Source organism: Quercus suber, unplaced genomic scaffold, assembly GCF_002906115.3.
Source record: "Quercus suber isolate HL8 unplaced genomic scaffold, Cork oak 2.0 scaffold_1251, whole genome shotgun sequence".
Taxonomy (NCBI): domain Eukaryota; kingdom Viridiplantae; phylum Streptophyta; class Magnoliopsida; order Fagales; family Fagaceae; genus Quercus; species Quercus suber.
This window is the reverse complement of record NW_027070643.1, coordinates 24,674-42,414: the sequence shown is the minus strand read 5'-3', so window position 1 is coordinate 42,414 and position 17,741 is coordinate 24,674. Positions and strand designations below refer to the sequence as shown.

General features: G+C 33.2%; 1 protein-coding gene across 1 annotated transcript in view; it reads left to right on the top strand.

Annotated features, from left to right (window-relative positions):
- The first annotated feature begins 625 nt into the window (after positions 1 to 625).
- Positions 626 to 17,741, top strand: part of LOC136065873 (uncharacterized) — a 34,244-nt gene continuing 17,128 nt past the window's right edge. Inside the window, exons 1-3 of the mRNA XM_065769653.1 lie at positions 626 to 1,223; positions 5,354 to 5,857; positions 5,952 to 6,098. Of these exons, the coding sequence (XP_065625725.1) occupies positions 764 to 1,223; positions 5,354 to 5,857; positions 5,952 to 6,098 (1,111 nt within the window). The 5' untranslated portion in view covers positions 626 to 763. The remainder of the gene's footprint in view (positions 1,224 to 5,353; positions 5,858 to 5,951; positions 6,099 to 17,741) is intronic.

Below are 17,741 nucleotides of genomic sequence, written 5' to 3'. Positions count from 1 at the left end.
AGAGAGAGCATGAGTCCATGTGCAGTACTTGCCCTATTGACACCCAAGAAGGATGGAAGCTGGTGCATGTGAGTGGATAGTCGAGCCATCAACAAGATTATAGTCAGGTATGAAAGTTCAAATAGGGTGTAACACACCTATGAACGTATAGACCCCCAAATATAAAATTACCAACACAAGCTTATAAACAAACAATATATGTGCAGAAAATGAAATATAAGCTATATCCAAATTGGTAACACACTCTAAACCTAGTGTGCTATCGCAGGCAACCAAAAATAAAACATATACTCCTAAAAATATATGTAGTAGTGTGAGTAAGGATCGTTCCCACAGAGAGTATCTAGCCTAATTTTATGCTACGTGAACAAGGATTGGGGGGGGGGGTTTGAGTATAATGAAAACAATTTTAAGAAAAACAACTAAGGAACAATTCAAATTAAAGTTTCGAAACCAATCAAGAGAACAAACCTTGGTCCAAGTCAACATCCACCATCGGAATTTTACAACTGATCATCGATGTAAGTATATATCAATTCACACTTTGAATATTCATCGTTGGAACTATTTTTCTATCTCTCCTTAGTTGCAAATAATTAGAAAATAAGCAATCTAATTAAAAAAAAAAAAAAAAAACCTCTTAGTATATGCTCCTCATTCCAATTATCTCACCCTCACAATACACGACCTTAGAAGACTGCAAATATATATATGTATTCCTTGTAATTGTCTTGCAATCTGGATATATTCACCCAGATTAAACATGGGAACAAAGTCTGCCTCGAGTATTGCTGTTCATGAAGTCCTTACCGAAGATAATTATCTGGATTGGTGTGTTCGGGTAAAAACCTATTTGCAAGCTCAAAATCTTTGGCATATTGTTGAATCACAAAAAAACCCTCCTCAATTTGAAATTAATAGACGTGCTTACAACGAGTGGAACAAGAAGAATGTTATGGCTTTACATGTGATCCAAATTTCTTGCGGGCCGAAAACATTTTCTACGATTAGGGGAGTTACTAAGGCTAGAATTGCTTGGAAAACTTTGGAAGAGATGTACAAACCTAAACTTACAAAATCAAGAAGAACAACTACTAAGAATTCATCAAGTAAAAGAAGGAAAAGGGGCAATAACGAGATCAGCTCGGCCCAAATTGATTCGGATTCTACGACAGAAGAGAACAACCCTGAATGTCTTGACTCACGAAGCTCGATTAACTCAGGTAACACTTTCTCCCTCTCACATGCTCAAACATCTAATGTCAATTAGCCTTTCCTTTGCTCCCTGTCTCACGTTTGCATTATATTATATTACAATAATTAATATATTTATGATAAGATAAACTCTATTATCAAAGTTTTAAAAAGTTCAAAAAAATATTATTCTAATTCAAATTTTACTACTAAAGTTTTAATATTTATTTAATATTATTTTAATATTTATTTAATATTATTTTAATAATGTATAATATTTTTCCCTCAATATTTACATATTAGATCACTTACATCATGCTTATATTATCCGGCTCAATATAAGTACTACCACTTATATGACAACTATATATGGCCATGGGATTTATTATAACTAAATTAAAATTATAAATATAGTTTGCTTTAAAAGAAAGTATATTATCAATTAAAAAAAAAAAAAATTGCATATTATACCATGAAAGTGTGAGATAATTTTGATTTTGCATCCTAAAATTTTAAATATTGGATTTGTACCCCTAACATTACAGATCATAATTAAAAACCCTTTCTGTCCATATCTTGATGAGCATTTGGTTAAAATTTTTATTTTGTATCTTCTTGCCTGAAAGTTTGTCTTCAAGATTATCAATGTATACTCTTTTTTAAATATTTAATACAAGTTCTACTTTTCATCTAAAAAAAAAAAAAAAAAGCTAGCTCATTTCAAAATAACGTAGTTTTAATGTAATCAAAACTATGTCATTTTGTCCACATCATTAAAAAAATTTATTTAAGTATTTTATTTATTTTCTCATCAATTTTTCAATGTTTTATTTTTTGGTGGTGTTGGATTCTTGGAAAGCCATTATTGCGTATGAATTTGAATATTTTTGTGAATTTATTCGTGGTTATTATTTGGATATTGAGAAAATACTGAGAATAAATTATATTAGTTTAGTTTATTTTTTAATTTTCTAGAGAAATGTTTTAAAATCGTAGTCTTTTTAAGTTATTTAATATTGATGTGATATAATGAATTGATATGGATCAATTATTACATGTGGTAAGCATTTGTGGAGTTTAATGAACAGCTCGTTAGCAAACTTGGGCGGAAGATTTTTTTTTTCTTTTTATATTTTTCAAATGATCCATAACGTTTGGGACTAAATTAAAATTTTGAATGTATGAAGAAAAATAAAAAATACCTGAAAGTTTTAAATGTATAATTTGTAATTTAGTCAAATTTAAAGTACTACACTAATTAAATTTAAATTATCAATATTTTTGAGATATTTAGAGGATTTTCATTATTTATTTTAAATTATTAGATTATATATTTTATATTTTATTTAAAAAATTGGACTATTTAATATTTCATTTTGAAAAACGTTTGGACTATGGCATGATATGATTGGATAAATTATTAGACGTATTTATCATATTACTTAAAGTAATATTGTTCCTTTATCATATAATTATATTATTAATTTTTTATATTATATATATATATATAATTGTATTAAGTCATGTATTTCAAAAGAATAGTATTAGTTATATTAAAAAATATGTAGCAAACAACAGGGAAAGCTAAGATCAAGAGAAAACAAGGAATAAAAAACGTAATATCTTTTACTGTAATCGTATTATAGGTATTTAAAAATTCATATAGCAGCCTTCATATATTCATATGTGAGGCTGACATATATTTGACTAAAGTAAGAAAATTGAAGATCATTAAAAAAAAAAAAAAGCAAAGAAAATTGAAACTTGAAATCATTTTGTAATAAAATTTGAAGGAGGCCAAATTATTTTAGGATAGTTAGTAATATACAGGATGAAATTATTCCATGTTTTGTAATATGTGGTTGTGGTTTTTTTATTTTATTTTATTTTTTTAAGAAAAAAAATAGAGAAAAACTTTATTTTGAGGACCAATAGACCTTAAGAAAAACTTCCTCAAAAAAAAAAAAAAAAAAAATATATATATATATATATATACCCTAAAAAAAAAGTTATTGTAGATTTATTTATTTATTTATTTTTTTCAAAGATCTCAATTATCTCTTAAAAAAAAGTGATTGTTTCAAGGGTATTTTTTTCAAAGGCCTTCCCTCTATATCCTCAAAATAATTGTTTTAATGGCTTTTCCTACTTTTTTTCAAGGGTTTTGACCCTTGAAAAAAGCCAACTTTCTTGTAGTATTAATTATATCATAGCATGCATATGCCTATCCTTCGGTTCAGGATTTTTACAAAAAAATTTGTAAAAATGCAGAGTAATATGAAAATAAATAAATCAAATAAACTTAGATACATGTATATATTGCAATTTTTTAAACTAAAATAAAAAATTGGTGATTGAAAGAATCATATTATATGTTAAGTTATTTATTTTATTATATTTCAATTTAGTAACTTATTTATGTTATCTTAATATAATTTTATAAGATGCTATAAAGAATCAACTAATTATGATTATTTACCTTTATGCACAACTTTTTAAAATTTAGTTTAATTTATATATAAGATAATATTTCAAAATTATGGTGCCTACTTGATGATGATGATGATTGTTCTTTATCATCAAATTATGACACTAATTGATTTTTAGTATAGGTAAGGATCGAATCACATATATCTTATTTAATAATAAGTAAATAATAACTAAAATAAAGGAGATTATTTTTCACATACTCATTCATCACTTAGCCAAAAAAGAAAGTATTTATTGTATGATATTATTTTAATTTAAAATAAATTTTTTATATTTAAAATCTAATATACATAGATACATATTATGTATGGTAATAAGATCTAATAATTTAGATCATATTTCTAAAAAAATCTTAAAAGATGAAAAATTCAAGATTATAGTAAAAATATAAATGAAAATATTGATGTTTAATATAAATAGTAAAATGTGGAACTAAAAAGATTGAATTTTTTCTGAGAGTCTAAGAAAATTGATTTAAATATTATTACTAGCGTATGTAATAACATACCTTAAGAAAACGAACAATTATAATGTTAACTAGTCACTAACTTCTGTGATGTACCAAATAGTTAACAATTGTTAAATATCTTTAATGCTAGAATTAGTTAAAAATTAATGAAAATCAATATTTATAATACAAAATAAAGACATACATATTTTTATAAGATAGCCATATTGTATTTTTTGTTTAAAGAAGAAACAAATGCATACTATTTATATTTCTATCATGTATTTAAAAAAAGTAATTAGGTAAAATGTAAATTTATTGTACGATTTACTCTTCAAACAGTACAAAAAATTTCAAACAGTACAAAAAATTTAAATAAACTACTGGAGATGCTCTAAGATAAGTAAAGTGAGCCTAAAGCTCACAAGCCTATACATATTAACATGAAGCATTAGGGAGCTTGAAGCAAATCAAATTGTAGTAAGGCACCGCTCGAGCAACAACTTTTATTAAGATCTCTTTTCTGCCTTTGGATAAAAGTTTTCTTTTATTTTCCAACCTTCCATTCTGTTTGCTACTCTCTCTCCTTCAATTGGGCAAAATTCACATGATTTAGGTAGCGAATTTACTACCGTGAGAAAAAAAGAAAAAAGAAAAAAAGACGGTAAAGCTAAGATAAAAGATAATACGGGAAAAAAAAGTTAATATTTCTGTTAAGCAAAGGGTGACAAATTTGTTTCTAACTTTTACATAAAAAAAGGGTGATAAATTTGGACATTAATGTAATTTTAAAAAACTAGAACGTTTATTTTTAAGGTAAAATTAAAAATAGAAAAATAGAAATTTTTTAAGCATTAAGAGTGTGCATAACTTCTTATTAAAAAAAAAAAAATCAAAATTCATATTATAAAAAAAATAAAGTTAATTTAGTGTGTATTCATATGCGTGTAAACGACTCTCAAAAAAAAAAAAAAAATGTGCGTGTAAACATTTGATTCTCTATTTGTAATCAAATAATGGAATGTTCATTTTATCTTTTAATAATAAAAAAAAAAAAGAAAAAAAAAAAAGAGAAATGTTCAGGAATTCTCTTTTCGGATTCTCAACGCTCAAGTAGCTTAAAAAGTTACCGGAACCATGCATCTTGTGATTGGCATGTGGTTATGAGAACGGTTTCATTTCATTCCATTATAGCATAAGAGAACAATAAATATTTGGCAGGGAAGGATATCCAAGGGAAAAATGCTCATTACGAGGAGTTATGCAAACATTTGAAAAGTGGTAAATCTGATGATTGGGACAAAATAAAGGAAATTTTGAAAAAGCACCCGGAAGTACTTGGTAAAAATATCACAGTTAAAAATAAGAAGGTACTTCATTTGGCTGTTTTTGCTGGACACGAGAATATAGTGCAGGAATTGGTGAAGCAAATGTCGGAAAATGATCTCGTTCTCGAAAAACGAGATCAATTTGGTTATACAGCCCTTGCTGAGACAACTTTGCATGGAAACTGCGAGATGGCAAAGTGCATGATTGACAAGAATCATAAATTGGTCAGGATTCCAAGTTATAAGAAACTTCTTCCAGTTGTTTTGGCTGTCTTCCACAAGCATATCAAATTAGCACGCTATCTCTATCGACGCACTCCGCTAAAAGATTTGCTGGCAGAAAATGGCCTCAACGGTGTCACACTTATGATCCAAGTTATGTACACACGCGACTTTGGTAAAAACTTAACATCTCTTAATATCCTTTAGCCGTTACTATTCCAAATCTTCAGACTAATTTTTTTTTTTTTTTACATGGTACAATACAATAGATATTGCTCTGGATTTAATAAGATGCAATCAAAATTTGGCTTTTGCTCTAGACAGAGAGGAGTGCTCTCCTTTGAGCGCATTGGCTTCTATGCCTCATGCATTCAAGAGAAGCAAACTCGTGTTTTGGAAACAATGGATCTACGAAAGTAAGTAGTACCACTCACTTTCTCACACTTTTATTTAAATTGTTCATATGGTGGATTTTAATTTTTAAAGATTATTTTTAACACCATCCTCTAATGGATTGCAATATCAACCCTTTTTCTCCTTCAAAATTAATGAGTATATTATACGTAAAGAGCCTTCTAGCTCAATTGGTTGACATTTTTTTTTTATCAGTGACGTCTTGAATTTAAAACCCCTTTCCTCAATTATTGAATTAAAAAAAAGAAAAGAAAAGAGATAGAGAGAGAGTAAACTAGATGGTAGTTTGTTATGGCATCAAAGCACAAGAAAATTATTGAGTAGTCAGCTTGCTGAGCTTTTATTTTGGACCAGTAATAATAAGCCAAGTCATCTCCTTTGACATAAGCTTAGGAAGCCATGTCATCTTATATGAAAGTTCACTTGGTGTGAAAACACTAATGAATGTTTGGACCCCCAATTTCAAAATTACCAACACAAGCTTATACACAACCAATATATGTGCGGAATGATGAATATAAGCTATATCCAAATTGGTAAAACACTCTAAACCAAAATTAATCACAAACACAACAACAATTAAAAGGTAAAGAGTAAGGGAAGAGAGATGCAAACACAAAAATAACATCGGCATGTGTTATCGAAAAGAAAACCGAAGAACTCGACGAAAATCTCTCTGCCGCTTTCCAAGCAGTAAAATGATCCACTAGAAAACTAGTTGGGATACATGAATAGTAATAGACTCTCTAAACCTAATTTACCTGATGCACTTAAGTCCTTCAAACTTTTTGCTCCAACAAGGTTAAGCCTAACTATGTCTTCTCTAACTTTCCGAATCCTGCAATAAGCCTATTGCATCTGCCATCCTTGGCATCTTCTAATGCTCCCCAAGCTCCAAAAACACTCTCAACACTTTAAATGGACGTGGGTAGTGTTTAGGTACAAATCTCTTCTTAATGGGTATAATAATGGGAGAGGGAAGGAGAAGAAACTACAAAGATTTCTTTCTAAGAATGAGTAGCTCTCTCTCTAATAAAGTGGGTGTGTTGTAGAAACCTCTCTTAGGGTTTTTCTCTCAATAGGTTCCTTACCATTTCTATGAGTAATGAGGGTATATATAGCATAAGTGATAGGCAAATAGGTCACACTTAAAAATCCTCTAACCAGTGAAATTCACGGGTCACTTGCAGGTTGACTGAGTTGCGAAAATAGCTAGCACAACTAGCACATGACTTTGCAACTTCCACAACTGGCACTTGACTCTTTAGCTTCTGGCATGTGCTCCTCATGTGACTTTTATCTGTTTTGATCAAATCTCCACCACTTAATACTAAACCCATTACAAATAAATCCCACAAAAATATAAGGAAATAAACTTATGCAATTGCAACACCTTTTGTCATGGAATAAGTCAACATTAATGTTATAAGAAAAACCATAACTTAACAATCTCCCCATTTGGTTATTCCATGACAAAACACCCTAAAACAGACTTTGGATTTAGACGTGAGTTTGGGAACAATGGCAAAACTCACTCACACCTAAATCTAGAAGCTGTAATGAACTTGGAACATATATACCTATAACCTGAAATACTTGCACAAAACACATTAGACGCTCAAGGTAAAGCAAGTAATAAAAGGGCAAGTATAATGTAAGAAGTAAATTGTGATCAAGTAAATATGATGTGAAACATATAAGCAACTTGATCATACACCAAAACAATCATATAGAAATTACTACAATGATCATATAGCAAAGCAAATGATTATTCGAACATGCATTCAATGAAGCACAATAGCATAAGGATGAATGCATGTCAAACACACAAACATGATGCAATGAGAACAACAAAGCATAGATACTAAACATAACTTAAAGCACCATAAAGCAAACAAGAAAAAAAACATAAAGAAAAACAAACAAAACAAAGTAAACAAAGTTTTCTTATTAACACAATGTCTTCATCCCTTTAGTATATGCATCTCTCGTATGGAATATCTCCCCCCTTACAAATGTGCACAAGAAATAGAATTTCTCCCCCTAAGAATGTACACAAGAGTCATATAAAAACGACAAAACTCTTCGGTATACTACTCTAGAGTATATTCTCCCTCTTTTTGACACAAATAGACAATGGATCAAGGAGAAATGAGGGTAAGAGAAGAAGGTATGAACAAGAATAATGATGCATGAGGGGTGCGAGATAAATGAGAATTGAAGCTCAAACAAAAGACAAAACAAAATGCTACAAAGTATAAGGTAAACATGACATGCTAGGATGAAGGAACAAGGTATAGGCCAATGCATGACAAGGGTAGCAAAGGTGTGTGCAAGAGGTAGCTATGTGCAATGTATGACCAAAGTATGGAAAATGCACATGTGGGGTAAGGTGTGTTAAATACACAATCAATGATCCAAACATGTTCCTAATAAGGAAACATGAAAAACCCCAAAGTTTGGTACTCATTAGAGTTCAAACAAGTGAGAAAATGCTTAAGAGGCATTTTATCAAACATCTAGCGTGCACACTATGAATAATAATGTAAAACAATGCATGAATATCATGAACACCACCCTTAATACATGTTCTTTTTGCCACAAGTGGCCAACATCCAAAGAAAATCATCAAAAGAAACCAATCCCGTACAAAAATTAAGTTTTCTCAACTCCTATGATGAAAACCCAACCAAGAGCACAAAAATTCTCCAAAATATAATCTAAGGATCAAAATGAATGAAAATAGTTTAGAAATACCTTAGAGATGTTAATGGAATAAAAAAACCATTCAAATTGGTTGGGTTTTGATGTTAAAATATTGAAAGATGGGTTTTAGAGAGGATGGGAGAGGTTTAAAACAGGTTTCGAATGAAAAGCATTTTAAAAACTGATTATGGGCATTTTGGCTACTGGTCGAGTCGTGAGTGAGTCGCTAATGAGTCGCTAGAGCCTCTGGATGAACTCATGACTTACTCGTGAGTCGCCGAAACGAGTAGCCAAAACTTGTGACTTACTCGCGAGTCGCCAAATGAGTAGCCAAAACTCGCTACTCGCGAATGAGTGACCAAACGAGTAGCCAAAAATTTTGACACATGTTTTTCAACACAAAACATGCTTAACACTATGAAAAACAAAGTAAGCACAAAACATGAACACAAAGAGTGATAAAAATCACTTCCAAATACATATAAAATGATCAAAATCTTTTTAGTTTGATCAAACATGTAGCTAAGCACACATACAACACATTTAATCAAGTACAATTGAACAAATGAATAAGACATTCATTGAACATTAGACATGTGTGTTGTGTGTGTATCAAATGTGGAAAGTCCTTAGTCTAGAGTGAAGATTCAATGACCAATTCAATCAAGTCATACACAATTAGTACTAAGTCAAGTGGCATATCTCAATTATAGAAATGAATATATATGACCTTCCATAAGAAAATGATTACATATCTTTGAAGCTTTTCATTTGACTTCTTACAATTCATTACATCATTTTGAGATTAATGCTTGAAATTTTTGATATTTAAATTTGATGAACAAGCCTTAGCTTTCCCTTTTTCCTAGTCAAATACTAATATGTACGACGCTTTTTTAGCTCATTATCTCTTTTCGAGATTTGACATTGATTGAGCTCTTTAAAAAAATGAGTGGGAAGAGATATAGACATAAGTCTATACATGTATCAAAACTAACATGACTATTGACTAATCATTCATGACAAGTTTGAAGATCGATTTACAACAATCACACATAGATGTCAAGATTTTTCCCACAGAGATAGATATGCATACATAACAAGCTAAGCTTATAAATGCACTAAGCCATTTGTACGAAAGTATTAGGCTAAACACACATGTGATATGTGCTCAAACATATATGATCAAACTTTTTGAATTTTTGAATTTTTATGTGGTTTTGGATTTTTTACTCACACAAAACTAAAACATAAAAGTAAGATCAAAACAAAAACAATGCATATAAAGAAATGCAAAATGCATAAAATGCATGAAGATATGACAATCAATACATGAAGGGTCCTACAAAGATTGAAAGAATTAGATCAAGGACCAAAAAAGCAAAAGCTCAACCATAGGAACCTTTCCTCATCCAAACAGAGAAGTTGTTTGGGATGAGTGTCTCATGAGAAGAGAGATGAGGGTTGGAAGAACGAGAACCAGAGATACACATAGACAATGAGTTAAGAGCATTAAACACTTTTTTTAACAACATGCTATTTTCACTTAAATCTGGTTTACCCTTTTTAGTACAACTTCCAAGAAGCTCAAGTTTCTCTTTTCTTTTGATTCTTTTAAGAGCATGAAACTTAGAGTAATGAGGTCTTAGATGACCAAAAGTACTATAATGGTGACAAACAATGTGTTTAAGTCCACTAGGCTTTTTGGGAAGGGGTCTAGTAACATGGTTTTGTTCTCTCTTTAACTTATGACATTGAGGTCTTATATGACTAATCACACCACAATGGTGACAAGTTGGAACAAACTTAGATTCATCCAAAACCTTAGGTTGAGACCTAAATGAAGGCTTTGACTTAAGAGCCTTTCTCACCACAATTTGATTTCTTTTATGTGGAAGAATGTACACCGATTTGTCATTTGAGATATAACACACAATAGGCACAAAATTGGGTACCACAACATGATTGTCACAAATATTTTCATTATTTTTAGCAATAGGTTCAGCAATCAAACACTTGACATGCATCTTAAGAGATTCATTTTCACTTTTTAGCTCATCAACAAGTTTGTTAAACAAAACAAGTTTAGCATCCAAATCCATATTTAAACATTCAAACTCTTTTAGCTTTTTAAGAGAATTTTCAGTAAGTTTCTTATATTTCTCAACCAATTTGTTGATTTATTGAGCTTAGCATCAAATCATCATCTCACAAATGAACTTGCTCACATTTTTATGAAACTTCTTAGCTTCTTTCTTTTAGAGTTTGATGTTTACAATATCAACAACACCTAATGATTCAAGTAACATGTTATCACAATTATGATAAATACTCATAAAGGCATTTTCACAAACACATGGCATGTTACATTTATCAACAACTAAAACATGCATAGAGGCATAGAAAGCACTATCCATGGCAAATAACATTTAATGTTCAAAATGGGTATAATCCACTTTTGAACGTTTAGACCCCAAAATACAAAATATCAATTCAAGCTTATAATCAAACAATTAATGTGCGGAACATGAACATAAGCCAAATACATAATTGATAAATAATCTAAGTCAAATATAAACACATCCATAGCAGTAAATATAAGGCAAAGATAAAGGGATGGAAGATGCAAACACACGGATAACACACGATGTGTTATCGAAGAGGAAACCGAAGCCCTCGGTGTAAAACCTCTCCGCCGCCCTCCAAGCGGTAAATAATCCATTAAGAATGTAGTTGGGATATATGAACAGCAGAAAACCCTCCAAGCCTAATCTACCCAAGTACCTAAGCCCTCCGAACTTCTTGCTCTAACGAGGTTGCGCCGAACCTATTTCTTCTTTAGCTTCCTGGATTCCGCTACTAGACTATAGCATCAACCAATGTGAATTGGTTCCTTCCTAACTGCTTCCCAACAGTACCAAATAAACCTTCTCACAAATGTAGGTGTGGTGAGAAAATGATTTGGTCAAAAGCCTCTCAAGGGTATGACAATGGAGAGGGAGAGAGTAGAGGAATTTGAAGAGTCTCTAAGATAAATATTGTGGATGAATCAATCTTATATTTCTCTAGGGTTTCTCTCATAAAATTCTCTCTGGAAGCTCTACTCATTTAGTGGGTATAAGGGTGTATATATAGTGAGGTGAGAAAGGAATATGAAGAGTCAGTTTTTCCCAAACAGGGTTGATTAGCGGCTTGGCCTCGTGACTGGTCTGAGTCGCGAGTTCAAGCCGCGAGATAATGGCCTAGCCAGCCTGGGACTTTTGTCCTGTAGTGCGACAGCTGGTGCGACCCTTCAGCTCCCTGTGTGCTTCTCACCTGCTTGCAGTTGGTGGCTTGCTAGTCGCGAGTCCTAGCCATGAAACTCTGCCTTCTTGCACATACTTGAGCTTTTCTTCACATCTTCTCACACACTACCCTTACATGAATCCCACCTAAATACAGGATTACTAAGTGCTTAAATTACAAGAAAATTGGCACGGAATAAAGCCAACAAGATGATTGATTAAACTCAACCTTACAATCTCCCCCTTTGACTATTCCATGACAAAACCCTACAACAGACTCTAGACTTAACGCGTGAGTTGGGAACAGTTGAACAAAACTCACTCGCACCTAACTCTAGATTTTGAAACGCTCTTGAAACATATGAACAAGTATCTCCTGAAACATAACAATGTAGCAATATCATTGTATGTAGAAAGACTTGAAATGCATATGGAGCAATAAAGGAATGATCAAGCAAGAATGGATTAAAGCAGAAAGTAGTAAACCATGGCTTGACCAAAACAGGTAATCACTATGCAAAAGTGATCACAATGCTCATTCACACAAGGAATGAACATCCGGACATGCAAGTTGATAAGCTTATATGCAAAGTATCATTTGCATGTCCAACACTCAACCAATGCACACACACATATATGCATCTAGGAACAATCCTACAATGGCACAAGAGTGTTGTACTAGAAGAGAAATGCAAGGCATTTATCATCAAGTACTAAAAGCCACAAAACAAGGTTATTAAGCAACAAGGCTGCAAAACAAAAATATTGCATTGCATGGTACAAACCATTAAAGCTTACAAATTGCATAAGTGCGTGGAAGCAAACCCTTAAAGCTTACATAAGCAACATGGGTACAAAATAAACATGCCAAAACACAATAAAACTCTATACTAATGAACATCAACAATGTATAAATAAACCACCAAAGTTTCAAAACCCATCTAAGAGTTATGAGATATAGCCAAACAAAGCCTAAAAACCTAGTGTATCAAACCCATAATAACAACAGTTAACCAAAACATAGTATCAAAACTATAAAGAAAACAGCATATAATAATGAAACTCCCCCTCAAGTGCTAACCCAAAAATTCTTCCCCTTTTTGACTGGAATGGCCAAAGGGTCACTGCTCCTTGTCAGTGTAGATGCTGTCAAATTTTGCTGAGAGTACATCAAGCTGATCTTGCATTGCTGTCATCCTTTCAGTATGCTGATTTTGAATCTTTCTGAGTCCATCAAGCCTTTCTAGGATGATCTGAAATGCATCAGGAGGTACAGCTGATGAAGTGGAAGCCCTGCTCCTCTTGACTCTGCTTCTGGATGTGGAAGATGGTCCTGCAGCCTCTGCTTCAGTTTCCATAGGACCACTTTCTCCATGGTCACCCTCCTCTTCATCACCTGGAAGACGACTTTGTATCCTTGTGATGGTGAATTTGTTTATTGCAGACAATGGAGTCATGGGACTGATGTCTTGAGGGATTGCAACACTCTTTGTTCTGAAAATCGTCATAAGAAGGCTAGGAAAGATCAATTTTGGCCTAGAGGAGGTTTTAGTCTCATCCACAATGGTGTCAAATATGTGAGATCTGATGTTAATAATAGTTTTCTCCTTGAGCTCCATAAGGAAGATCGCTCTAGCATTAGTAAGAGTAGTCATCTTCCTTATAGGATACAAATTGAAAATCATGATGGTGGTTAGACACCTCAATTCAGCAGGAAAGGCATTAGTATTGAGACATCTCCCTTCTTTAATCCCACAAATCTGAGTCTGGACAGTGTCCAAAGATAGCATCCTGTCTTTATAGTTAGTGAACTCATAATCCTTTAAACCCTCAAGCCTTAGAACCTCATTAATGACATGAGCATCTATGGTGAACTCATGACCTCTTACCCAACAGTTCAGTTCATCCTCCTTTACAACCACATTTGCATAGAACTCCCGTATTAAGGGCTCATAGACTGCAGGTAGATCACTCAACAACTTCTCCCATCCTCTGCCTTCAAAGCACTCTGGAATGAAGGTGTCCTTCAAGTCATTTAAGTCCACAAACCTCTCCTGGATAATGGTACCCTTCATGAAGGAATCTCTGTATCTCTTAAAGTGTTGAACAGACCTAAATATGTTGTGGTCCATTTTTAGCCTTTTGTCTGCCTTCTTGGCAGGAGTCTTCTTCTTTGAAGGTGTGGGAGGCATCTGTAAACAAGCAGAAGAGGCCACAACAAGAGCAAACACCATATGTGGAAATACTCATTGGTTAGTAACAACGTAGTTACAAAGGGAATAACAAAGTGTCAGACAACATACAGAACAAGCATCTTTGAGAAACAAAAATAACTCAAATTATAGCCCAGTAACTAAACATGTATAGTGTAAACCACATTCTGACACAAAGAGTATATGTCAATCAGACATAACTTAATGAATATGAAATGAGCAAGTAAAACCCAAGGCCTAGCCATACACATGATATGGTAACACACAATCACATCAATATTGGACAACCAAATCAAACACACAAGCATTCTGCAATACCCAAATTTTATATAGAGTAAATCACATAAAAACTAAAAACCCATAAACTCAAGGGGTATGACACCTAACTAATGACAAGGCTCAGAATAAGAATATTAAATCATGATAACCAATAAATTTATCAACAAAAGAAATCAAGCCTAATCAATCAAACCCAACATTTTAAGCAAAACCCATGTTCGAACTCAACATTTTGTAGAACACAATAGCAACAACACATTCTCAGGTTCAAGAAAATAACACTCAAAAACATGAAATATGAAATGAGGAAAAGAAAACCCATACCTTTTTCTTGAAGATTTGAGAAGAGAATGATGCAAAAATGGAGGTTTTGCAAGAGTGAACACGGTGATTTTCAGAGAGAGAAATGGGGAAGACAATGAACAGTCTCAAAGTATGAGGGAAAACTGAAAAGTTTTTGAAAAACTGACTTTAAAACGCAAAACACGCATTTTTCGTGACTGGATCAAGTCACTAGTAAGTCGCCAAGGTAAGCCGCAAAACACTGTAAAACCAAGATTCTTGAAAAATCTTCTAAGTGTTTTTCGCGACTGGAAGATCTACCCATGAGGGAGTCGCGAGCTGAGTCGCGAAAATCTCTGAGTAACCTCGCGACTAGACCTTCCATCCGCAAACAAGTCGCTAAACTGAGCCGCGAAATTTGCAAAAACTCAAATTCTGAAAAGTTTTCTAAGTATATTTCGCGACTGAGACCTTGACTCGCCAGTGAGCAGCGAAAAATCTTTGAGTGGGCTCGCGACTTGGACATGCGATGGAACTAACCCGCGGCTTAGTCGCCAAAACAGGGCAACACTGTTTTTGAAATTTTTGACATTTTTGTAAAAAAAAAGTACTTTCCAAAAACAACTAAAAACACTCAAAAATCTTTTTGTGTTTGATTAATAAATATTAAGCATGTGAAAACACATTTTATAAGTACAAATCACACAAATGAATATGGCATTCATTAAATACAGACTTGTGTGTTATGTGTGGATATCAAAAAATGAGATAGTCCTTAGTCCAATGTGAAGCTTCAATGATCAATTCAATTAAGGCATACACAACTAGCACTAGATAATGTGATCTATCTCAATTATAGAAACATGCATATATGACCTCCCACATGAACTTGATAACATTCTTTGAAACTTTTCATTTGGCTCCATATACATAATGACATTTGAACTTTTTGAATCAAAAACTCATTGTGAGATTGATGCCTGAAATTTTTGATATTTCAATTGATGAACTAGCCTTTGGCTTTTTGGGCATCTTACATTTTATTTTGGTCGCTTTCCCTTTTTCCTAGTCAAATACTAGTATGTGCGACAAGCTTTTGCAGCTCTATATCTCTTTTCATTTGGAGATTTACATTTAGAAAACTCTTTTAAGCAAAAACAGAAAATAAAGAGTGGGAAGATATATAGGCATGAGTCTATGCATGTCTCAAGATCAACAAAAACATTCACTAATCATTCATGACAAGATTGAATATCTATTTATAATAGTCACATAGATTTCAAAATTTCTCCCACAATGATATTAGTGCAAAGAGAACAAGCTAAACTTGTAGATGCACAAAGCCATTAGTACAAAGGTACAAGGCAAAATATGATTTTGAGACAAAACTCAACAAAGCCGATCAAACTTTTTGAATTTTCTACTATTTATGTATTTTTGGATTTTTGACACAAAAGTAGTAAGGTTGATCAAAAACAAAGTAGCAATGTAAAAACATTTTAAACAATAGACTTACAAACAAAATACTCAAACTCGCAAGAAACATACAACCAAGCATATACACAAAATATGGGAAGTATTAATGCATGGACATGTTGTAATGCTTATGTATGAGACCCTTCGTCATCCACACGTCACGTGCGTTTAGGGTGATATCCTTGACGGATTGGGTACGAGAGTTAGGACTTTCAAACCTTCGGGTGAAGCTTTCTAGGCAATTGGTGAAGGCACCGATCATCTTAATTACGTCCATCATTTCGGGATCACCGTTTTGACTTCTCGATTGCTCACCACCCCAAGACCTCTTGTCATTTCTTCTTTCTCGTGACCGAGGTGCGCTTGCATTGTTCACTGCTCTCAGCTTTTGGCAGTTGGGTATGGTATGTCCTTGCAATCCGCAATAGTGACAAATATAATTCGATCCAGGACCCCTTTGAGATCTTGGGAGAGATCTTCCTCTAGCTTCAAATTTGGCTTCTGATTGATTACGGGACTTAATGACCACCTGTTGATCAGCCACTTTCTTCTTCTTCTCAAACTTAACTCTCTCAGGAATAGGCTCTTCCACCACGATCTCTTTTACCTTCACAAATTTCACTTCTTTGGTGACATTGACCGATGAGCTACTTCCTCCAGTATAACCCAACCCGGACTTGTCTGAGAAATGTTTTTGAGATGAGATAACATCTTCCAACTTCTTGGAGGAGACTCTTTCTATCTTGGCATGAGCTTGCACTACTTCTTGCTCAAGAAACCTTACTTTCGTATAGGCTTTAGATAGCTCACCATTTAGTGTCTCAATCTCACACTTAGCCTCTTTATATCTGACCAAGAGACTTTTGTAATCTTCCTCAGCTCTTTTCATCTTCTTCATAGCCGCCTTCGCCACCCTTGTGTACTCTCCTGATTTCTCAAGAAGTAAGGCATAATTCTCTTGAAGGTTAGCTGTATCTTTCTCCTCTTCAGCATCTGATTCTTCAACAACCCCTAAGGATTCATCATCGTTGTGCTCCCCAAGTTCTTGAACAAGTTCATTCAGGTCATCTGTGGACTTAACATGCTCAATGGTCATAAATGCGGAGTAGTGTCCTTCTCCGTCACAGCTGTCTTCAGAGTCGGAATTTGATGAGTTCGAGTCACTCAAAGTAGTGGCATAGACTTTTCCCTTCGACTTCAAATAATTGGGACATTCCTTTTTGAAGTGCCCATGTCCATTACATTCGAAGCATGTAACTCCTTGTGAAGACTGGGAATCTTTACCCTCTTTTCTTTTGAATTCTTTCTTCTCCTTTCTGGAACTCTGAAATTTTCTTTTGTCACTGGATTTCCCACTGTTCTTGAGCTTCAATAATTTTTGAAAGTTTTTCACAAGGTATGCCAC